At 47.5% G+C, this 24,478-nt stretch overlaps 1 protein-coding gene and 1 long non-coding RNA gene across 5 annotated transcripts in view; one reads left to right on the top strand and one right to left on the bottom strand.

Moving 5' to 3' along the window:
* The window catches only part of LOC142576680 (uncharacterized), a 516,248-nt gene that overhangs the window by 277,663 nt on the left and 214,107 nt on the right, over positions 1 to 24,478 (bottom strand). For all 4 annotated transcript variants that reach the window (XM_075686909.1, XM_075686911.1, XM_075686910.1 and 1 more), the window contains exon 9: positions 3,625 to 3,826. In XM_075686909.1, the coding sequence (XP_075543024.1) occupies positions 3,625 to 3,826 (202 nt within the window). The remainder of the gene's footprint in view (positions 1 to 3,624; positions 3,827 to 24,478) is intronic.
* The window catches only part of LOC142576681 (uncharacterized), a 28,096-nt gene that overhangs the window by 2,363 nt on the left and 1,255 nt on the right, over positions 1 to 24,478 (top strand). The window contains exon 2 of the long non-coding RNA XR_012826921.1: positions 4,168 to 4,381. This is a non-coding gene — a long non-coding RNA (uncharacterized LOC142576681). The remainder of the gene's footprint in view (positions 1 to 4,167; positions 4,382 to 24,478) is intronic.

The raw sequence follows: 24,478 nt of genomic DNA on the forward strand, positions 1-24,478 counted from the left end.
TGGGGGATTGGGAACGGGAGGCCAGTTCCTGCTTTGCGGCAATTTTACGGCCGGCTGGTTTGCCAAACTCCATCAACTTCTCTTTGCATTGGTCCTAGCTGGTTAGCTCCTTATCGTGGTTTTCGTACCACAGCTTCGCCGTGCCTCTTAGGTAGAGCATAAGCGTAGGGTCCCATCTGTTGATTCCACTTACGCGTTCGTACATGGCCACCCGCTCTTCAACGTCGGCGCCATCGGTCCCGCAGAAAGTTCAATGATCCTTGGGTTGCACAACTACTACCGAAGGTGACAGCAACGTAGCTGGCGACGGTGACGTTTGAGGCGGCAACTACGTTGATGCCGTGTGCTGACGGTCATTCATGGTGCGGGCGGTGATGCGACGTCCACTGCGGAGCGCCGTTTCCAGCCGTGGTAGCCCGGCACCTCCCACCTATATGTCACGGGGATGTTGGGAGTATAGAAAGACTGTATTTACAATATATATACAAGATGAGTCAGTAGTTAAGATGGCTGACCTCCAACAACACGCAGCAACCAGCGTCTTGCGATCTTCTTCTTGCTCTCTCTACTTTCATCCTTCCGTAACAATATGGGCGCCCACGCGGCTTACGAAGCAAACGCTGGAAGTGGCATGCTAAGTCCCAGTTCGACCTTGGCTGAGCTTCAAGGTTATATTTACGGAACCAGGTGTTTCCTGGGTTTGCACCTCGAGTAGTAGATCTATTGCTCTAAAATCTAAGAGGACAGACACTACAAGTGTCACATCATTATGGGTTTGGTGCGGTAAGGAGTACAGGCTTGAGCTAGTTAGTTTGATATAGCTATTGGGCCCTGTTGTGATCGGCCGCTAGCGCGATTATGGGCAATGGGCCGACGGCCTCGTCAAAATGACTCTCAAAACGGATGATTTATGGCGAGCACGGGAGTACCTCGGTCAGGAGAGGTTTGGGCAAATTAGTGCAAGGATACGGTCCGTCACCTGTCAGCCGCCCAAACTGGCACGTCCACGCCTGGGAGGAAGGTGTACGATCGAAGTCAGCTTACTATCCCCCTTCCCGTTTGTGCCCAGTGTTCCTGACAAAGCTGCCTTCGGAAGGAAAGGGCAACAGAGCTCCAGATTGGTGAGACCTGATGTCATCGGTCTCCTGACGCCGGACTAGGGGAGGTGACTGAACAATGACCAGGCAGGGCATAAAATGAGCAACGCTCAGCGGGAGTGATCGGCTGCCACAACTCCTTCCTGAACTTGTTCTGTACTACTTTGAATTTCCTTGTAAATATGTAAATGCAAACTTGTTTGTGAGACGTCCTGGATATCGGGCGCAGCCCACGTTCCCTTACTCCCCCACGAGCAAACTGCACTCCACATCTTCGCACTTGAAGTCGCAACAGCCCATAGGCCACAAGCGACGCGCACGAGAACACGACAAAAACAGTGCGTTAACTTCAAATTTTTATTTCCAGAAGTGACATACAGAAATAGCACCGAATAGGAATAGACAATGTAAGTCGCCGCACGTGCAGTCCAGCAGATTCCAGGCAGGACTCAAACATGGGCTCACTTCCTCAATCTGCATTCCTGTACACTCCACAACATTTCTTAAACAATGTTTCCCAACCACAAAATCATCACAGAGCACTGACGAATGCCCGTCCCGATATTTTACCTATACTTGACAGGTGGGTAGAGCGCCACGAGACACATGGCTTCCAGCACACGATCTTCGTCAGCTGCTCTGAAGGTTGCTGCCGCCGCGTAGGAGAGTGCTGTCGGTCTTCACAAGGTGATGTTGCAGCCGCATTGGGAGGCCGTGCAAATGACTGACACTACGGCGTTTCATCTGCCCGAAACGCTTGCACCGTGACAATGTCCATAACCGAAGTACAGTTGTTATAAATGAGTAAATTGAAGGCGTCATCGGCGATACCTTTTACGACATGCCCGACTTTTTCATACTCCGGTATTTCAGCGTAGCCCTTGCAGCAGAGTGCCAGCAGGTCTTGTATATAGGCGACGTAACCCTCGGTGAACGTTTGACCTCGTGATGCCAACTCTCTCTTGGAGACGACCTTCATACCCTGAGATCTCGCAGCTTCTGCTTGCCGGTATCTCAATCACAGAGTTGTTCGCGTTTTTGAAACCACACTCAGGCCGTTCCCGCCAAGTAAAAAATTGTGTTTGTCAGCATCACTGTGGGATCCCATTTGCTGTGGTTGCTCACACGTTCATACATCTCTGGCGAGTCGTCGACGCAGGCGTTGCCGAAGTAGGCACCGTCTACCCCGACATCAGTGAATAACCGAAGCGGCGGCAACTGCGAAGATCCGTTCTGAGTCATTACCCCACGCCTCCACCAAATATTACGAAGAAGCCCGATGCACAAATGTATGTACAACTATTTAAACAGGAAAAAGTCAGTGATAATCGCGCAGGCTGGTACAAAGGTCCCAGCTCCAGGAGGCAGTCTGCTACTTCCTCTTTGTCTCCCTCTTGGGCGCACGGTCGTATAAATGCACCGCAAAAATACGATCGAATTGAATTCTGGATTGTCGTCAGCCAAAACCACGATATTTGATGATGATTGGAATATGATTACGAGTAGGGACTCCCGACTAATTTTAACCATCGGGGGATCTATAAGGTGCTCTCTAAATGCCCGGGAAACGGACCTTTTTCATTTCGCCCCCATCAAAATGCGGCGGCCACCGCCGGGATTTCATGCCGTCACAATTGTACTTAGCAGCTCAACACCGAAGCCGCTAAGCCACTGCAGCCTGTAAAGCATTTATATGTAAAGCATGTCTCGAACAATGGCTGGACTAAATTGCACTATCAAGTGATGTTTTCTCAAGTCATTATCTAAAATTTATATAGCGAAATTTAGTTAAAGAGGAGGGTAACAAGTGAAAATTGATTACAAGAATATATGATACTCAACTGTGAATGATGTGCCAACAAAAATCGCCTGTAGATCACGTTTTTATTTTTAATGCATACTAAAATGTCGGATGATACGCAGTGCATGTTCATTTTGGAAGTCTGCAATTCTACAGTTTTCTGGAGAAAACAAGCATCCAGAATCGGTGTAACCTAGATGGCGCCAAGGAACTCGAGCTGGCGTAAGCATCGCAAGGTGAAAATTGTTCTGGCGGGTCTGGGCAGGCCTCCTGCGCACATGACGACGTCTGTGTCCGCCCCCCGCCCCCCGCCCGCACCGTCATCTGCTACGGCGAAATGGAATGTCCGCACTCTCATGGGGCTAAATAAACGTAAAAAAGAATGACTTGCATGGCCGGTATCCAAAAAAAAAAAAAAACGAAAACTTGCTCTCAGCTGTTGTGGGATCGGCCAGTGTGCAATCCAGAGTAGCCGTTTATAAAAAAAAAAAGGGGGAAGGGGCAAATGCATAATTCGCCTTTCCCTCATTTTTGTGGGTGGGGTAGGCACCAAGTGCCCCCTTATTCCCCCTCCCCGGTGCGAACGCCTATGCACATGTGACAAATTAGACATCAGCATGTCTTACGACCACGGATGTCTAGAGGTTAACCATGATAGCTTAAAAGTGTTCCTACGTGAGAAACCTTTTCAATGAAAACGCCTGTCTGGATGGGTTCAGTGCTCACCAGTGCAAGGCATTCCGGCCACCCGCGTCGACGCCTTGAGCGCCGAAATCCAGCAAGGCGATCACGCAGCTAATGTGCCCACCGCAAGCCGCCGCCATCAAGGGGCTCAGCTGGCGCGACGACTCGGGGGCGCCGCCGTGATCCAGTAGCCACTGGAGCACCTCGAGGTTGCCTCTGCCAGCCGCCGCTTGCAGCGCTGCCGCTGCACACGTACACACACTCAGACTGCTTCCCCCCACCCACCCCCAAAAAAAAGAAAACTCACAACCTCATCCAAACTGCCGCAGACCCAAGTCTGTCTCCTACTTCACGCGACTAAGAAAAAGTTCGACTAAGAAAAAGATCGCCCGAAGGCATTGACAGATCCCAGAGCTTAGCGTTGCGTGTGAACTGGTCGGACGGTGGTCCAACAATATGCGGGTGCAACATGTTTGCGCGACGCAGCACGCAAATCAACTTTATTATTATTATTATTATCATTATTATTATTATTATCGGAAGCGATACATTGGCCTGTTAAACTGATCGCCTATACTTCCACAGATCCCCTGGCCTGCTGAAGGTTTTTCTCGCTGGATTGGCAGAGGTGCGCTCATCGACGCCTACCGACACTGCTCGGCTGATTTCGTCGCCTGGATCCTGCTCTTCTGGCAACACTGACACGGCGTTTCAACATAAAACGCCCACTCAACCCAGTCCGCTTCGCAGTTGGCATTGATACATTGGCCTGTTAAACTGATCGCCTGTACTTCCAAAGGTATGTTTCCTTTGTAATCTTTTGCTTCTCATTGTATGTGAAGTGCTGCCGACTGCCAAGCGTTGCTTTCATAACCTGTCGCGATGTCTCAAGACAGCCTTTGTATTGCCTGTCAGAAAAGTCTGCCTAGTGATGAACGGATTATGGCGCGTTGTGAATGCAAATATTCATATAATCTCAAACAGACTTGCTCGGGTATTGCCCCTGATACATTTAACACAATGAGACAGGCGAAACGTGAGGGCTGGGTATGCAAGACCTGCAGAGTAAACAAAAAGCAACTTTCTTCATCCCACTCGGATTCAGCGCAGGCGGCAGGCAATAATGACGCTATTTTAGCTCTTGTTGCTGAAATCAAGGACGTAAAAAAAGCTTAGAAGTACTACCGGCCCTGCATGCTAAAGTTGACTCGCTGTTGCTTCTGAAAGCAGAATTCTTAAAGCTGACGAAGACTGTCTCTGACCTTCAAGACACCGTCACTTTCTTGTCAAAGCAGTACGAGACCAGACGCGAACAGCTCAAGTTGTCTGAAGATGCCGCAAAGACCAGAGACAAAGAAATTCAGAAGCTAAATGAGACTGTCCGTGTTCAGGCTGAGATTTTGCAACGATTGCTGCATGATCAAAATGAATCTGAACAGCACAGTAGAAAGGAAAATTTGGAAATTCGGGGTTTGTCGGTTGCCGATAAGCTAGATTTGAAGAAAATACTGCATGATCTGGCTGACAAAATCGATTTACCCGAATTTTCTGTTGATGCTGACGTCGTTGCTGTCCACCAACTTTCTGGCAAAACAGACACTATCCCTGCAGTCTTGGTTCGTTTCTCAACCGTAAACATGAAAGAAACTGCATCAAGGCTCGTGGAAAACTTCGACAGCTCTGTGAATCCAAAGTGCTTCCGAAGCGCTACTTTAATGACAATCTAACCAAGACAAATTGGCATCTGTTCTGGCTTGCCCGGGCCGCAGGCAAGCAACACAAGTACAAGTTCGTTTGGGTGAGAGCAGGCAAAACCTTCCCTAAGAAGGACGAAGACTCTCCAATCATTCGCATTACCAATGAAACGGATGTTGAAAAAATCTAATGAATATGACTCCGTCTATTTTACTTGATTTTCCAAGCTTTCGAGCTTTTAAGGACAGCTTCGGTCCGAATTCTGAATTAGACTTTACTTTGGTCAATATAAATATTCGCAGTCTACGTAAATACTGGGATGAGTTTAAAAATATTGCAGCAGATGCAACAAATTTTGTAAATGTATTTGTGCTAACCGAAATAAATATTCCCGAATCAAGCGCGCAGTTCTTTGTCATAAAAGTTTACAGTGGAGAATTCATCACTCGTTCACACCGTCGAGGGGTGGGATTGCAGTTTTTGTGAATGAAAAGTACACAGTATCATGCATTGATGTAGATCTTGCTCATGCAGAATGCCTGTGTTTAAATGTAAATTTTTTTCAGACCGGTCTCACCTTGTTAGCCATCTACCGGTCTCCTGCAAACAGCGTCAGTCGCTTTATATTAGAATTAGGCTGCTATGAAGCGTTTCAGTTATGAGGAGGTGTTTCGCTTCACCGGTGATTTAAATATTGAAGTACCATGCCCATGCAAAGCTCAGGTGTCAGATTATTTATCTGCCCTTTCTGCTTTTGGGCTCGAAAACATGGTCACCACCTTCACACGTGAAGAAGTTGTGAATGGGCGAACAATGCATTATTGCTTAGACCACATCGCCGTACGGGCGCCTAATCACAATCTGCATTCATGCATGATTACGCAACGCTTAGCAGACCATTACTTCACAGTGTTAGGATCGGCCTGCAGCTATTTCAGCCCGCTGCTCGTGTTCCGATCCAGCCGGGACGGTGGCGCACTTCAGAGAACTGCGGATAACCGGCAGCCACGTGGCGAGGGGTCTGCTCAGGGGAGTTCTTGAGGGGAGGTAATTGGCGGAACCTCCCCATGCACTTTTCGAGACACCAGACAATGTGCTACCCAGTCGCGCCACCCGGGACGGCTCCGTGTTCGACGAAGCAGGCTTTGTGCGCAACACGACAATGCCGCCCTGTTCTGCTATGAGCGGGGGAGTTGCAGCGGGAACGCCGACAGGGGCTCGTTCCCACGCGCCGACCAAGACGCAAGACAATGTGGTACCCGGGCGCGCTACCTGGGCTGGCACAGATTTCTACGAAGCCCCTCTGACGTCGGCTCCGGATCATTGCACCTATGTGTGTGTGTGTGTGCATGTGTGTGAGCCCTCCTCCTCCTCCAAAAGGGCGGGTCATCTTCAATGACGTCGAACTATGACGTCGAGCAGAGTGTTTATAAGCAGCAATTGTCGGCTGCTAGAGTGTGCTCGTTGTCGTGCTCGAAATGTACTCGTGAGCTTTGTGCTCGTAAGCTGTTGGCTGTATGTTCGTCTTGCGGGCTCCATTTGGGAGTCACGCATAATAATAATATTTGGGGTTTTACGTGCCAAAACCACTTTCTGATTATGAGGCACGCCGTAGTGGAGGACTCCGGAAATTTTGACCACCTGGGGTTCTTTAACGTGCACCTAAATCTAAGCACACGGGTGTTTTCGCATTTCGCCCCCATCGAAATGCGGCCGCCGTGGCCGGGATTCGATCCCGCGACCTCGTGCTCAGCAGCCCAACACCATAGCCACTGAGCAACCACGGCGGGTGGGAGTCACGCATAGACTGTGTAAATGTATCTTCATGTTCAAATGTAAATAATGTAAATAAATCCTGCTCTCCTAAGTCCCGACGAAAAGTCAAGCTCCTTCCTATAGCTACGACTGCCAAATCTTACATCTGAATGGCAGCGGTGAGATCGGCCTACAGCTCGTAGATCGTCCGACAACTCTAACAAATGGTGGCAGCGGCGAGATCGTCCGATGAATCCTACAACAGTCTGTCGTTTTAGCTTGAGGCGTCTTTTTAACACATCTCACGGTTGGAAAGTAAATAGCTCAGATAGGCGAACGCGTGTTGCCTTTGTTGATCAACGCAAATTAGATGAGATGATTGGCAGGTCCGAATGGTATTTACTGATTGTTTCCGGGGCGTCAGTGTTGATTTATGAACAATCTTGTTCGCAAATATGCAGCTTTCAAGAAGCCTGAACTCGGATTGTAACAAAACAGTGAAGAAATCATAACTGGCTTACCATGGATACCATGAATGCAATCGCCTACCCTGATTTGCAGTGGAAACAGCTTAAGCGAACTCCAAGCAATGCTGAGCTTAGTGCTAGCTATAGAATCGCAAGGAATAAAGTCGTCGCCCTTATACGATGCACTAAACGATGCTACTTTCAACGTCAGTTTCAATTATGTATTCCAAACCCGGCGAAGACGCGGTCGCTGATAAACCACCTATGCGGTAGACACTGCCAATTCAAAGCTCGCCGACGCTTTCCGATGTGATCTTGCACAGACAGCCACAATCTTCAATCAACATTTCGCACACCTATCGGGAGCAGCCTCACCGGTGCCAGCTGGCCGCTCTGGAAAAGAAAAAAATCATATAGGCTTCCGCATTCTTACCGATGATAACATTCGACGCATTCGCAAGAATAGTTGCTGGGTTTAGGCGACATAAGCCAGCTGGTACAGACGGTATATCGCTATCTCTGCTCCAACGAAACTTCAACGCGCTATCGGGTATTCTTCTTGTCATACTTAATGGATTCCTAAGGACAGCTACAATGCCAGCGGAATTAAAAACGACCATTGTATCTCGATTATTTAAAGGGGGAAATAAAGGTACTGTGCACAGGTACCGACCTATTTCGATCTTGCCTATCACGTCACAAATAATAGAAAAATTTCTCTTATAAACCATGACGTCATTTCTAGACAAATTTTCAGTTATATAGAGCCGTCAGATTGGTTTTGTCGCGGGACGGGGCACCATTGCTCTGCTCGAGGAATTTTCAGACGAATTAAACACAGTTTTAGAACAAAACATGTTTGCATGTGCATTGTTTCTCGATACTTCTAAAGAATTCGATACTGTGAACCACGAACTCCTGCTTGAAAAACTATACCTGCTCGGTTTCAGGGGCCATTCTACAAATTCCTAAAAAACTATTTGTCCGGCCGCTCGCAGGTGATATCTCAAGACAACCACTTATTCTTCAATAACAAACTACCTTTGAAAGCTGGAGTGCCTCAGGGCTCTATTTTGTCTCCTCTTCTTTTTAACATATTTATAAATTATTTTTCTTCCACTGTATCGAAGTGTACGATATTTCAGTATGCAGATACTGTCCTTTTAACTAAACATATCTGTTACTCAAAAGCAGTTGCGTTACTCAAGAGAGTGTGTACGATGCAGTGACCTGGTTTGCTAACAACTGTTTGTCAATAAACAAGGAAAAAATAAAAATGTTATGTTTTAGAAATCCACTTAAAACAACTGTTACAAATTTACCATTGTTTCTGCACTGTCGTACTTGCCAATCGTGTCAGTGTGCCCCCGTAGAATATGTAAACTCCATTAAATACTTTGGTGTTTTCTTTGACAGCGACCTCTCATGGTATGATGACATGACATATCTTTGCGGCAGGCTCAGAAGTGTTTCATCGCACCTTTTTAGCATTAAATCCATTGTTCCGATGCCTGTAAAAATCACTATCATGCACGCCTTAGCAGACACTCTGTTACGTTATGGCATTAGATTGTTCGGGTTTTGCTCATCCCGGTGGCTGTGTCGAATTGACAGAATTCTAAAAAATATGTTGAAGTCCATTGCGTATAACTCTTCCTCAGCCGGCAATGTAAACTTATTTATACATCTGGGTCTTCCGTCATTTAAAACTTTGTTCAATCAAACGGTTGTGGCAAGACACTTTTGGAACCCTGATTTCAAACAGGAATATATTGCTCCCCGTGCTCTGCGGAAAACATTCCGTTTTATAGTACTGCACTGCAACACAAGATTTGATAAAGCTAGTCGGTATGCTTATGTCCCAAGAATATTCAATTTTCCTGATCATATATTTACTGCAACAACGAAACGAAACTTGAAAAAATTGTTGAAGGCACTGTAAGATATGTATAATACTACATATTCTCTTTTCTTGTTTCTTGTATTTCTTTTGTCACTGATTTCAGCTGAGTTTGTGTTTCATTTTGTTGTGATAAGCTTCACCAGCTTTCCATTTCTGTGCATGTTGCCATTTTGTCTGCGTTTGCCGACATGACAGGCCAAGTCAGGCAAGCCACTTTCTTGGCTTTGACGGGCCTGCCTTCTGATATACAATTATTGTAAGATGGCAACAATAAATATTATTATTATTATTAATATTATTATTACAGCGAACGTGTATATGGCTAGGATTTCGTGTATTTTTGTTCTCCTGAACAAAAACTTTAATCGTCAATGGCTTACAACCCCGTAAGGCAGAGCCTACAAGCACTCAGAAACAGGAAGCGAACAGTGCTTACATTTTTTTTGGAATCACGCATACAACATACAGAACAGCATGCCGAAAACTGTCATTATCAATGGCATCCTAGACCCGTAATCAAACAGAAAATGCAATGGCGCATATACCCGTGAGGCACTGGCTACAAGCACTCAGAAAATTGCAGCGAACAGTTTATACATTCTTTGTTTTGATTTCAAAACACAAACACTTGACAGGAAAGGGGAAGCGAGGAGCAGGTTGGCAAATGCCACTGGAAGCGCCTGCCTACTCTTCAAAAAGGAAGGGACAGAAACATAGAACATCACGCACACAACATACAGAAAAGCATACCTCTCAATAAAGAACAAGCTAAAAAAAAAAAAAAAGCGCCCGAACCACACAATCGATGACAAAGCGCTCGTGATAGCAATGCGAAGCACGCAGCGCTCCCCGCAAACGTGTCCCGGTAGCTACTACTGCTGCGCAACCTGCCGCGGTGACGACAGCTTGCGACGTGGCGTGTGACGTCCCTAGCCTTTCATACATAAGATAACCAGCCTCGCAACTGATTTCCGTGTCGTTGCAGCACCGCTATGGGCCGCAGTGTGCTGACAAAATTACGATTGCTCCCATTCCTACCGTTACTCTAACATAGCACTACTACCACTACTCTAAAGCCATAAAGCATTGCGCCCTCAGCAGTGGTGGTTTTCAACAGCTTCGCTGGTCATCTATCTTCACCGGGTGGAACGTTTCTTTTTACTTTTTTCATGCGCAGCACATTAGTATCCTCTGCTGTCCTCACTGAACAAAAGGAGGCAGCCTCGTTATGTTTGGCGACTGTAAGGACAAGGTAATGGGTAATGTGTAGGTGAAGTTCAAAATAAATAGGTAATTGGGACTTTCGCAAGCTATTACGTATGCAAGCACACTAAAGTGTTATGAACGCGTCTAACGACCTGGGAAGAATTGAGCCCGCAGCCCTGGCAGCACTATAAGAACCACCAAGAGTAAATATAGCGAAAATTGGTGGCATGCTATGGAAACCGCGAAGTCAAATGCGGTTGTATCACACACAGCCTTTGTAGAAAAATTCTTATTCAAGTGTTATACCGTGTGATACGGCCGCTATCAGTTATGCTTCCCAATGTGCCGTCACAATTGTAGGTTACAACACGTTCATATTTTGTGGAAAGGGGAGCGGAGACATAGTAACTGCAATGTGCGACAAACTTTTTACGTTCCTGGTCCGGTTGGTACCGTTGCGAATAATCACTAAGGCGCCCTATTTCTTTGCTTATCTTCAGGCGCCATAACACGTTCCGACTTCTTCTCAGCGATTCCCTCGTTGAACTAAACCAGAAATTTTGTTTATTGTTTAAATGTGACGAAAATAAAGGGCACATTATGGGCAATATGTAGGTAAACTTCAAAGATAGGGGACTAATTATGACATTTGCTGTAAATTACAAATGCAAGCGAACCGGAACTTTATGAATGTGTTTTGCGAACAAAGAATTCATCCCCTTGACCTGGGAGAACTGCGAACACAACCGATATCAAATACAACGGAAGTGATGGGGGGCAGGGAAGGAGGACACCTCAGTATATGTTATGGCAAAGTAACGTGTCTGTTGATGAATTACCAGCTTTTCTATAAATTCCCAACAACAATTCCTCCGAAGCATTACATGTGAGCAAGTTTTCAAACGGAACAGTCATATATATATGGGCAGCTGTTTAAACTATGCGATATAATTACAAGAAACTGAAACTTTTGCTCCAGCAATTCGAAACAAACAGCTTCGCTGGAAATAGGGCTGTAATTCTCGAAGGTCGCACACATATATTAGCTATTATTATTATAGACATCACCATCCAAACGGGGTGACTTCAAATAGTCACCTAGCCTGCTAGCTAACCAGGTTTTACTACACCTATCGCAATCTCGCATTTTGCCCATCTCTTCTGTTGTACAGTAGCAATGTGGGTAAGCTGGTACGTCCATACATGAAAGTGAACAGCACGAACCACAAGGGACAATTTAAGACAAGAGGAACGCTGACCCACGAGTATCGTTCATTTCGGAAAAACATCCGGTAAACAACACAGGATATCGCGCACGTTGTGACCGTCATATATGATACCCAAGTATTTAAGCGACTCTATCTGAAGAATGGTTCACTGTTCATATACTAATGATAAGTGTAACGGCCCGAAAAGCGGAAAAACAAGGACTGCACTCTTGTTTACGTTTAGTGACAGGTGCAGATTGTGAAGCCACGTCTGTAGAGCAGAGAGGTACGTTTGCAAAGACAGGTGAAGGGAATTGATGTCTCTAGATGTCGCGAAAAATGCAATGTCATTTGCATATAAATACAGATTCACATCCTGATGCAGTGGTGCTGAACTCATCAACAGGTTAAATAGGATATGAGACAGAGAAGCTCCCTGGGGCACCCCTCTTGTCTGATCAAACTTTCTTGAAGAAAAGCCGTTTTGAAAACAATGACATTTTCTGTTTCTTAGAAATTCAAAAATCCATGCCGTTATACATCTCGCAAAATTGTAGGACTGTAATCTGTCCAGCAGTAGAGAGTACTCAACGCTGTGATAAGCTTTTGCTACGTCAAGAGTCACTAAAGCACTAACTTCTTTCCTATGCTGAGCAAGTTTGATGCGGATTTCCAAATCTGCATGTGCACACCAAATGAAGAGACCGCGCCGGAAACCTATTTGACTTGGGCTCAGTAACGAATTTTGAGATATATGATCCATCATACGATCATATAAAACTCTTTCAATTATTTTTACCATATTTGACGTAAGAGAGAGAGAGGCCTAATGTTGTCAAGGTTATAGCCAGCTCCTTGTTTTTTCAGCAGCGGAATAATTTTGGCTGTCCTCCATTCTGGTGGAATCCAAGCATTTTTTAGAGAATAATTGACTGTGTTCAGAATGTCATCAGAAGACATTTCAAACAACAATTTTAGCATGGCATTGGAAATGCCGTCAGGACCTGGAGCTGAAGCTGGCAGAGATCTAAGGACATTAGAAAAGTCTGACACTGTGACTTCCACGAAGTCATCGGCGATGGGAGGCCTTTTTGGCCCATTCGGCAAACGTGATGTTAAGCGTTGCGTTAAGCCCTTTCCTGTGAATTCTAAAGAAGCAGATAACTCGCGTGGTGAAAGAATTATCGATTCAGTATTCAGTGGTGTCGGTATGAATTTTCTATATCGAAGGAATCTGAACAGAGCTTCTTTTCTTGCTGGGCTTAGAGAGGAATTTTAGAGAGAATGTTTTTCGTCATACTCGTGTTTGGCATTCGATACTGTTCTCTTGAGCGCAGCAGCTCTGAATTTATCACTCCAGTTACTCGGACACTGCGGTTACTCCAGTTACTCGGACACTGATTGTAAGTAATTTCTTTCACGCGGCTTTTCGTCTTCTGTAATCCCGCGTGCAATCCGAATTCCACCAAGGAGAGGTAGTACTTTTGCTTATGTTAACATTAAATTGGGACTTTTTAAAGGAACCTTTTACTCCAGCACTAAGCCTCATGGCTTTGATGTCATTGGGTACCGTTTTCTGTGAATTGAGGACCATTTTGAAGATACTCTGAAATTTCTGGTAATTGACAAAATTACGCGTCGGAGACTCCAGGCGAATAACAGGGCAAACAATATCAAACCTAATAGGTAGACGGTCACTATTTGAGGCTGAGTCCACAGTAGACCAGGAAGTTAGGGAAATTCCTGAAGTGGCAAATGTTAGATCCAATGCCGATTTAGAAAGACCCTGAATAAAGGTAGCTGACTTCGTGTTTAAGGAACAAAAATTTTGATTAATTGTCCAGTCCGACAATCGCTTTCCACATGACGTTTTGAAACCTCAAGACACATGGTGCGAATTAAAGTCTCCGGCTATCATAATTTCTTTGCTACAAGATTTGACAACGGTATCGAGGAAACGAGTGTCATGCACGCTTGTGGGAAAATATGTATTAACTAAGGAAAATGGGGAACAACCAGAAATAGTTACATTTATTGCTAGTATCTCACACTCTGTAAACATATAATGGTAGGCAAGTTTTACTTTGTGGCATATTTTACTTGTTATCAAGAAAACAAGTCCTCCGCCTCTCAATGGACAGTCCAATCAAAATAAACGATAATTTTTCATATGAAAATCTTGGCCATTGGAGAGCCAAGTTTACTGCAAAAGAATAATGTCGGGAGAAAGTTGTGAACAAACATATTGACACGCATACTTATCTTTATCGGGCGACCACGTTTCGCCACATAACAAATGTTATCGCACAGCGCGGGACGCGCCTGCATGCATCCGAAGTTTCTGGAAAGTTATCGATGCTTCTATCCCGTTGTCTGTTGTCGCCGAACCTTCTGCTATCAGATTTCATCGCGTGACGCGAATGGTGTAGAACGTTGTGGAAGGCACGCGGGTCCCAACGATTAGTCTGGAACATTCGACGACTGTTGTATAAAAGCCGACGCGCTTGACCCGCTGACCAGATTTTCGACGATCGCCGACTGTGTTCGCCGCTATCGTTGTGCTATAAGTGTAGCCTGTTTTGTGTGCACAGGTTCGCCCAATAAAATTTAGTTTTGTCGTTCACAGTGGTAGTACTGTGTTCTTCAACGTCACCACTACATGACATTTGGTGGAGGTGCTTGTGCGTTCATGTACCGAACGCCCCCGCAAAGCCGCGATCCAAGCCCGAAGCCCGAGGACAAAACCAACATCGCCCAAGACCAGCGTGCTAGCCGCAGACTGCAAGGCCTGCCCCCAGAGCACGGACTGCTAGCTGAGTCGACAAAAAAGATCGTGGTCAAAACAACAGCAATGGCTGCCCCAGCGTCCCCCGTTATCCTACAACAACCTCGGGACCCACCGACCTTCCATGGAGCAGCGACTGAAGACCCAGAATCCTGGCTGGAGACCTACGAGCGAATTGCGAGTTTTAACAACTGGGACTCCGACGACAAGCTGCAGCATGTATACTTTGCCTTAAAAGATGCCGCCAGAATGTGGTTTAAAAACCGGGATTCGACCTTAACGACATGGGACCTCTTCCGTAGCGGCTTCCTGCGCACCTTTACAAGCGTCGTGCGCAAGGAAAGGGCCGAAGCCATGCTGGACGCCCGAGTGCAGCTACCGAACGAGAACGTTGCCATCTTCACGGAAGAAATGAACCGTCTCTTCCGCCACGCCAACCCGGATATGCCAGAAGAGAAGAAAGTCCGCCTTCTCATGCGTGGTGTGAAGGAAGAACTTTTCGCCGCAATGGTACGAAGCCCACCGAAGACCGTAGAAGAGTTCCTTCGCGAGGCAACCAGCATCGAGAAGACACTCGAAATGCGGAACCGGCAATTCAACCGCTGTACAAGCTCTACCCACTACGCAGGAATTCAATCACTGCCCACGGACGATCTGCGCGAGACCATCAGGGCCATTGTGCGCGAAGAACTGCGCAAGGTCTTGCCTTCGTCGCAGCCTCAAGTGGCCTCGATCGCCGACATCGTGAAAGAAGTGGTGCACCAATCCCTTGGAGTTCCTGAGGTGGAACCAGAATCACTGCAGCCGGAAGCAATGACCTACGCCGCTGCCGTCGCCCGCCGTCAAGGCCCCCCTGCGCGACCGCGCCAGGGTCCTGCAACGCCGCAATTCCGTCGTCCGCCGCCGCCGCCCCTGCCAGCGCGCCAATACGTAGCCCAGCGCACCTACGCGAGGAAGACGGACATTTGGCGAGCCCCCGACCACCGCCCGCTCTGCTATCACTGCGGAGAAGCTGGCCATGTGTACCGCCGATGCCCATACCGCGACCTGGGACTGAGAGGGTTCGCCGTCAACGCGCCGCGTCCACAGCTTGGGGAGCGCCCATGTGAAATCGCCGACTACCTCGCCGCCACTCACTGGAGTCCTCGACGACCATCCCGTTCGCCATCACTAGGCCGCTACCTGTCGCCGCAGCGCCGACCATACACTGGCCCAGCCCGGGGCCGGCCAGGGAGCCCATATCCGGAAAACTAAAAGCAGCAACCGATGGAGGTGCGGTTGCTGTTCGTGGAACTGACGAAGATCCTCCGCCGCCGACGAAGTCGATGAAGAAACCATCTCGACGACCTAATGACGACACGCCGCCGTCCCGACGAAGTCAGCAAGCCAAGACTACACCGACGAAAGATGACTTGACGTTCCAATTTCAGTTCAACACGACGCAGCCATGATCCGACGCCAAGACCTAACTGCAACGCCAGACAAAGAACCACCGACCTCGACGTGCTTCTCGACGGCCACGCAGTTACAGCCTTAGTAGACACCGGTGCTGATTACTCCGTCATGAGTGGACACATCGCCGCCCAGTTGAAGAAGGTTAAGACTGCATGGGAAGGCCCTCAAATTCGCACCGCTGGAGGACACCTGATTACGCCGACTGGAATCTGCACGGCAAGAATAACCATTCATGACCGGACTTACCCTGCCACCTTCGTTATCCTCCAACAGTGTTCACGAGACGTCATTCTAGGTATGGACTTCCTGAACCAACACGGCGCAATCATCGATCTGAAGTCGAAGTCAATAACGCTGTCGGAAGATAAAGCGATACCGCTGGAGAGCCTTCGTAGTCACCACACCTTGAGTGTTCTCGAAGATCAAGTAAGCATCCCGCCTCGCTCCAGCATTGTTATTTCGGTCGGCACCAAAATACCCGCTGACGTAGAAGGCGTCATCGAAGGCGACCAACGTCTACTGCTTGACCGTGAAATATGCGTCGCAAGAGGGATCGCTCGACTGCATGGAGGAAACACGAAAGTGTTACTGACAAACTTCAGCCAGGAGTTCAAGCACATGAACAAGGGCACGACGATCGCATACATTGAGGAAATTCTGGAAACCAGCAATGCGTTTGTCCTCTCGGATTCTGTCGCATCCACCCCGACGACCGTAGTTCCCGAGCCAGACTTCGACATAAATCCAAGTCTCCCCGTGATTAAGCGGTAACAGCTCAGAAGTCTGCTTCGACGATACAAAGTGCTTTTCGACGTCATCGAAGATTCGACAGACACCAATCGCAAAGCATCGCATAATAATCGAAGAGTGCGCTCGACCACTCCGCCAGAGCCCTTACCGAGTTTCGATGCGAGAACGCGAAGCTATAAGACAACAAGTCGACGAAATGCTACGCTACGACATCATCCAGCCGTCGAAAAGCCCGTGGGCGTCTCCAGTTGTTTTAGTGAAGAAAAAGGACGGAACCCTACGTTTCTGTGTCGATTATCGTCGACTGAACAAAATCACGAAGAAAGACGTATACCCCCTCCCACGGATAGACGATGCATTGGATCGGCTCTGCAATGCTAAATACTTCTCATCGATGGACCTCAAATCTGGCTACTGGCAAATAGAAGTCGACGAAAGGGATCGCGAAACGACCGCCTTCATCACGCCAGACGAGCTCTTTGAGTTCAAGGTTATGCCATTTGGACTGTGCTCGGCGCCTGCAACGTTCCAGCACGTGATGGACACGGTTTTAGCAGGATTGAAGTGGCAGACCTGTCTCGTTTACTTGGATGAGGTCGTTGTATTCGCCGGAAATTTCGACGATCACCTTAGGCGGCTTGCCACAGTACTAGAGGCCATCAAGTCATCAGGGCTCACTCTGAAGCCAGAAAAGTGACGCTTCGCTTACGATGAGCTTCTGTTCCTAGGCCACGTCATCAAGTCTGGAGTCTGCCCTGACCCGCAGAAGACAGCTGCCATCGCAAAGTTCCCGCAGCCCACCGACAAGAAGGCAGTGCGTAGATTTCTTGGCATGTGTGCCTACTACAGGCGATTTGTCAAGGACTTTTCGCGCATCACTGAGCCGCTGACACAGCTAACTAAATGTGACGTCGAGTTCAAGTGGGAAACGCCGCAGGCCAACGCATTTCAAGAACTAAAACGACGTATGCAGTCGCCGCCCGTACTTGCGCACTTCGACGAGCACGCCGATACCGAAATCCACACTGACGCCAGTAGCCTAGGCCTCGGTGCCGTCCTAGTCCAGAGAACAGATGGACATGAACACGTGATAGCTTACGCTAGCCGGTCGTTGTCAAAAGCGGAAGACAATTATTCTACAACCGAAAAGGAATGCCTCGCCATCGTTTGGGCTACAGCGAAATTTCGCCCTTACCTCTATGGCAGGCCATTCAAAGTGGTCAGCGACCATCTCGCGTTGTGTTGGCTAGCTAACTTAAAGGACCCTTCAGGACGGCTGGCACGGTGGAGCCTCAGACTACAAGAATACGACATCACTGTAACCTACAAGTCCGGACGAAAACACTCAGATGCCGATTGCCTATCACGCGCCCTTATTGACCCGCCGCCGCAAGATGACGAGGATGACGACGCCTTCCTTGGTATAATAAGCGCGGAAGACTTCGCCGAACAACAACGAGGGGACACGGAGCTAAAAGCTCTAGTCGAGTATTTGGAAGGCACACTGACGTTGTCCCTAGGGCATTCAAGCGTGGATTATCTTCGTTCACGCTTCAAAACAACCTACTCGTGAAGAAGAACTTCTCACCAGTCCGCGCCAACTATCTTCCTGTTGTTCCGTCGGCGCTGCGTCCAGAAGTAGTGCACGCTCTACATGACGATCCGACCGCTGGGCACCTCGGTTTCTCCCGGACGATATCGAGGATACAAGAAAAGTATTACTGGCGGCACCTAACCGCCGATGTCGCCCGTTACGTCAAGACATGCCGAGACTGTCAACGACGCAAGACACCACCGACAAGGCCAGCAGGATTACTACAGCCGATCGAACCTCCTCGCCGACCATTCCAGCAGATTGGGATGGATTTGTTGGGGCCGTTTCCGATGTCAACATCCGGGAATAAGTGGATCGTCGGGGCGACGGACTATCTCACCCGCTTTGCTGAAACTAAAGCTCTACCAAAAGGCAGCGCAGCCGAAGTGGCGAAATTTTTCGTCGAGAACATCCTGCTGCGACATGGTGCCCCAGAAGTGCTCATCACCGACAGAGGAACGGCTTTCACAGCAGAGCTCGTCCAAGCGATTCTGCAGTACAGCCAGACAAGCCACAGGGGGGCAACTGCCTACCATCCGCAGACGAATGGTCTCACGGAGCGCCTGAACAAGACCCTCGCCAACATGCTAGCAATGTACGTCGACGTCGAACACAAGACGTGGGACGCGGTCCTGCCGTACGTAACCTTTGCGTACAACACGGCGGTGCAAGAAACAACACAGATCACGCCGTTTAAGCTGGTTTACGGCAGGAACCCGACGACGACGCTCGACGCCATGCTGCCCCACGTCACTGACGAAGAGAATGTTGACGTCGCTAGCTATCTCCAGCGCGCCGAAGAAGCCCGATAGCTCGCCCGCCTACGGATCAAGAACCAACAGAGGACCGACAGCCGACACTACAACCTCCGACGACGCTTCGTCGAGTATCAACCCGGCGACCGTGTTTGGGTTTGGACCCCGATACGCCGACGAGGACTGAGTGAGAAACTATTGCGCAGCTATTTCGGACCCTACAAGGTCATTCGACGTATTGGCGCACTGGACTATGAGGTCGTGCCAGACGGAATTTCGCATTCACAGCGGCGCCGCGCACGATCTGAAGTGGTCCACGTGGTGCGTCTGAAACCCTTTTACGCACGCTGACGAACTTCCTTATTTTGTTTTGTTGTTTTCTTCGCTTCGGGTGTTTTCTTTACTTTCATTTGTATGCAGCATCGGGTCGATGCTTTTTAAGAGGGGGGTATTGACACGCGTACTTATCTTTATCGGGCGACCACGTTTCGCCACCTAACAAATGTTATCGCACAGCGCGGGACGCGCCTGCATGCATCCGAAGTTTCTGGAAAGTTATCGATGCTTCTATCCCGTTGTCTGTTGTCGCCGAACCTTGTGCTATCAGATTTCATCGCGTGACGCGAATGGTGTAGAACTTTGTGGAAGGCACACGGGTCCCAACGATTAGTCTGGAACATTCGACGACTGTTGTATAAAAGCCGACGCGCTTGACCCGCTGACCAGATTTTCGCCGATCGCCGACTGTGTTCGCCGCTATCGTTGTGCTATAAATGTAGCCTGTTTTGTGGGCACAGGTTCGCCCAATAAAATTTAGTTTTGTCGCTCACAGTGGTGCTACTGTGTTCTTAAACGTCACCACTACGTGACAATATATTAAATTAGTAGCTGCAGAAATATTGGAACAGGCAGTTTCACTTTAATACCTTTAAATAACCTATGATGTATTAATGCCTACTTTAGGAACCGCTTGCTCTAAAATACTGTCTTTCAAAAAATCTGTCTTCGAAAGACTGTCGTTGCCGCACTTTGTGGGTTTTGATTGAGGGTCAGAGCTGGAAGAGTTAGGATTAGAATCTGATTTGGAAAGACTATCTTTCACAAACTTTGGTTTCTGAGTGCGGGACAGAAATCGATGAATTATCATTAGGTGATCTTGTGCCTTGCAGGTTGCAGCAATGGCGTAGAGGTAGAACATCCGCCTCGCGTGCAAGAGGACCGTGGTTTGAATCCCGATGCCGCGCAATTTTCCACCGGATTAAAAAAAAAACAAATCCGCGTGTTGATAAAATTGCATATACAGGCCTGGAGTACGGCTTGATCCCGGTGAACAGAACCGGTAACGCACTCCCTCACCAGGGCAGGATTGGCCACCCTGGCGAAGTACTTGGCCACAACATCCTATATGAATACAACAATCACACCCCGGCCCTCAGTCTCCAGCAGCTGCGAAGCAACTGACCACGGTGGCGGTCAGACCTGTGACGCAGCAGAGGGTGCTAAGAATCCCTGGATCCGGACAGGCCGCCATTGGAATCTGAACCTGGCAACGTTAAATGCTAGAACGTTATCTAGTGAGGCGAGTCTAGCAGTGCTAATGGAGGAAAGTGAATGGGATATGAAGTGAAGTTACGAGGACAAATGAAGCATATACAGTGCTAAAAAGCGGGCACGTTCTGTGCTACCGGGGCTTAGCGGAGAGACGAGAACTAGGAGTCGGATTTCTGATTAATAAGAATATAGCTGGTAACATACAAGAACTCTATAGCATTAACGAGAGGGTGGCAGGTCTTATTGTGAAGCTTAATAACAGGTACAAATTGAAGGTCGTACAGGTCTACGCCCCTACGTCCAGTTATGATGACCTGGAAGGCGAAAGCTTCTATGAAGACGTGGAATCGGCGATGGGTAACGTCAAAACAATATACACTATACTGATGGGCGACCTCAATGCCAAGGCAGGCAAGAAGCAGGCGGGAGAGAAGTCAGTGGGGGAATATGGCATAGACACTAGGAATAGCAGGGGAGAGTTACCTATTAGTAGACTTTGCAGAGCAGAATATGCGGATAATGGATACAGTCTTCCGCAAGCGGGATAACCGAAAGTGGACGTGGAGGAGCCCAAATGACGAGACTAGAAATGAAATAGACCTTATACTATGCGCTAACCATGGCATAATACAAGATGTGGACGTCCACGGCAAGGTGCGCTGCAGTGACCACTGGATAGTAAGAACTCGAATTAGCCTAGACTTGAGGAGGGAACGGAATAAACTGGTACATAAGAAGCGGATCAATGAGTTTGCAGCGAGAGGGAAAATAGACGACTTCCAGATCAAGCTACAGAACAGGTATTCGGCTTTAACTCAGGAAGAGGACCTTAGTGTTGAAACACTGAATGACAATCTCATGGGCATCATTAAGGAGTGCACAATAGAAGTCGGTGGTAACTCCGTTAGACAGGACACCAGTAAGCTATCGCAGGAGACAAAAGATCTGATCAAGAAACGCCAATATATGAAAGCCTCTAACACTACAGCTAGAATAGAACTGGCAGAACTTTCGAAGTTAATAACAAGCGTAAGACAGCTTATAATATGGATAGAATTGAATATGCTCTCAGAAACGGAGAAAGTCTAGAAGCAGTGAAGAAAAAACTAGGAATTGGCAAGAATAAGATGTATGCGTTAAGAGACAAAGCCGGCAATATCATTACTAATATGGCTGAGATAGTTCAAGTGGTTGAGGAGTTCTATAGAGATTTATACAGTACTAGTGGCACCCACGACGATAATGGAAGAGAGAATAGTCTAGAGCAATTTGACATCCCATAAGCAATGCCGGAAGAATTAAAGAAAGCCTTGGGAGCTTTCTTTAAAGAAGGCAATTAAACAAGGCAGCTGGGGAGGATCAGGTAACAGCAGATTTGTTGAAGGATGGTGGGCAGACTGTTCTAGAGAAACTGGCCACCCTGTATACGCAATGCCTCATGACCTCGAGCGTACCGGACTCTTGGAAGAACGCTAACATAATCCTAATCCATAAAAAAGGGGACGCCAGAGACTTGAAAAATTATAGACCGATCAGCTTACTGTCCGTTGCCTACAAAGTATTTACTAAGGTAATCACAAATAGAATCCGGAACACCTTAGACTTCTGTCAAACAAAGGACCAGACAGGATTCCGTAATGGCTACTCAACAATAGACCATATTGACACTATCAATCAGGTAATAGAGAAATGTGCGGAATATAACCAACCCTTATATATAGCTTTCATTGATTACGAGTAAGCGTTTGATTCAGTCGAAACCTCAGCAGTCATGGAGGGATTACAGAATCAGGGTGTAGACGAGCTGTATGTAAAAATACTGAAAAATATCTATAGCGGCTCCACAGCCACCGTAGTACTCCATAAAGAAAGTAACAAAATCCCAATAAAGAAAGGCGTCAGGGAGGGAGATACGGTCTCTCCAATGCTATTCACAGCGTGTTTACAGGAGGTATTCAGAGACCTGGATTGGGAAGAATTGGGAATAAGAGTTAATGGAGAATACCTTAGTAATTAGCGATTCGCTGATGATATTGCCTTGCTGAGTAACTCAGGGGACCAATTAAAATGCATGCTCACCGACCTGCAGCAGGAAAGCAGAATAGTGGGTCTAAAAATTAATCTGCAGAAAACTAAAGTAATGTTTAACAGTCTTGGAAGAGAACAGCAGTTTACGATAGGTAGCGAGGCACTCGGAATGGCAAGGGAATACATCTACTTAGGGCAGGTAGTGACCGCGGATCCGGATCATGAGACTAAAATAATCAGAAGAATAAGAATGGGCTAGGGTGCGTTTGGCAGGCATTCTCAGACCATGAACAGCAGGTTGCCGTTATCCCTCAAGAGAAAAGTGTGTAACAGCTGTGTCTTACCAGTACTCACCTACGGGGCAGAAACTTGGAGGCTTACGAAAAGGGCTCTACTTAAATTGAGGACGCAACGAGCTATGGAAAGAATAATGATGGGTGCAACGTTAAGGGATAAGAAAAGAGCAGGTTGGGTGAGGCAACAAATGCGAGTTAATAACATCTTAGTTGAAATCAAGAAAAAGAAATGGGCATGCGCAGGACATGTAATGAGGACGGAATATAACTGATGGTCATTAAGGGTTACGGTCTGGATTCCAAGGGAAGGGAGGCGTAGCAGGGGGCGGCAGAAAGTTAGGTGGGCGGATGAGATTAAGAAGTTTGCAGGGACGACATGGCCACAATTAGTACATGACCGGGGTTGTTGGAGAAGTATAGGAGGGGCCTTTGTCCTGCAGTCGGCATAACCAGGCTGATGATGATGATGATGATTTTGTGCGTTTAAGCATGCGAAGGTCAATTTCTACATCCTGGTTGTTTTCCGATACTGATCTAGAGAAGCATCCGTTTTTGGTCTGCTGAGTTGAAGTTGATGGCCTCGCATTGTCTGTGTCTTGTACAATAACTGATAAAGGATGCATTAGTTGTTCAGCACTTGATGTTAGGGTCTGTGTAATAATCTGCGAGCTAGCATTAGAACTCGCTAAAGGACTAAAAACCTGAATCATTCGTGATGTCAATACTTGAGCTAGAGTCTCCGACAGGTTTGACGTTAATCGTTCCGTAGCTTTTGACAACGCCTTTTCGACCACTGTTGCCAAAGAATTGGAAAGGGCTGAGTCTGCAACCATTTGCTGACTGGCTCCTGCATATCCCTTAGACCTCCCCTGGACCTCAACAACAGTATCACGGCGTGAGCAACGGCTCCTTTCAATTACATCTATAATTTGCATTTCCTGTGATCTTGCAGGAAAATTTGAGTAGTTGGCGAGATGACCACTACCACAGAGACATTTTTCTTCTTTGTAGGAACAATCACTACAATTGTGGCTGTCTCGAAAAGCACGGCAGCGGGGTGCAGATCGGCAGCCCCTGACACTGTGACTGAATCGCCAACATTTGTTAAATTGTAGAATGCGTGGAGCTAGAGCTTCTACCTTGTAAATTAGGGGCCAGACCTTAATTTCTGTTGGCCGCATCGTCCCAGCACATGCAACTATGACTGACTCTGTTGGTATCTTCTTATTGTCAATCACTCGACTGCACCGGTAAACGGAGATGACTCCAGCCACCGAGAACATTTCTAAAATCTCTTCAGGGGTTGAAGTGACGTCCACCCTTCGTACAATGCCTCTAGAGCATAGCATGAGAGATGTGGCGGTACGAAACAGCTCACCGGATGGGAAGCGAATGTGGAACAACTCAGCAGTTCTTTGACACAGGTGTAGTCTGGTGAGCAGCATAGT

Source organism: Dermacentor variabilis, chromosome 3 (genome assembly GCF_050947875.1).
Source record: "Dermacentor variabilis isolate Ectoservices chromosome 3, ASM5094787v1, whole genome shotgun sequence".
Classification (NCBI taxonomy): domain Eukaryota; kingdom Metazoa; phylum Arthropoda; class Arachnida; order Ixodida; family Ixodidae; genus Dermacentor; species Dermacentor variabilis.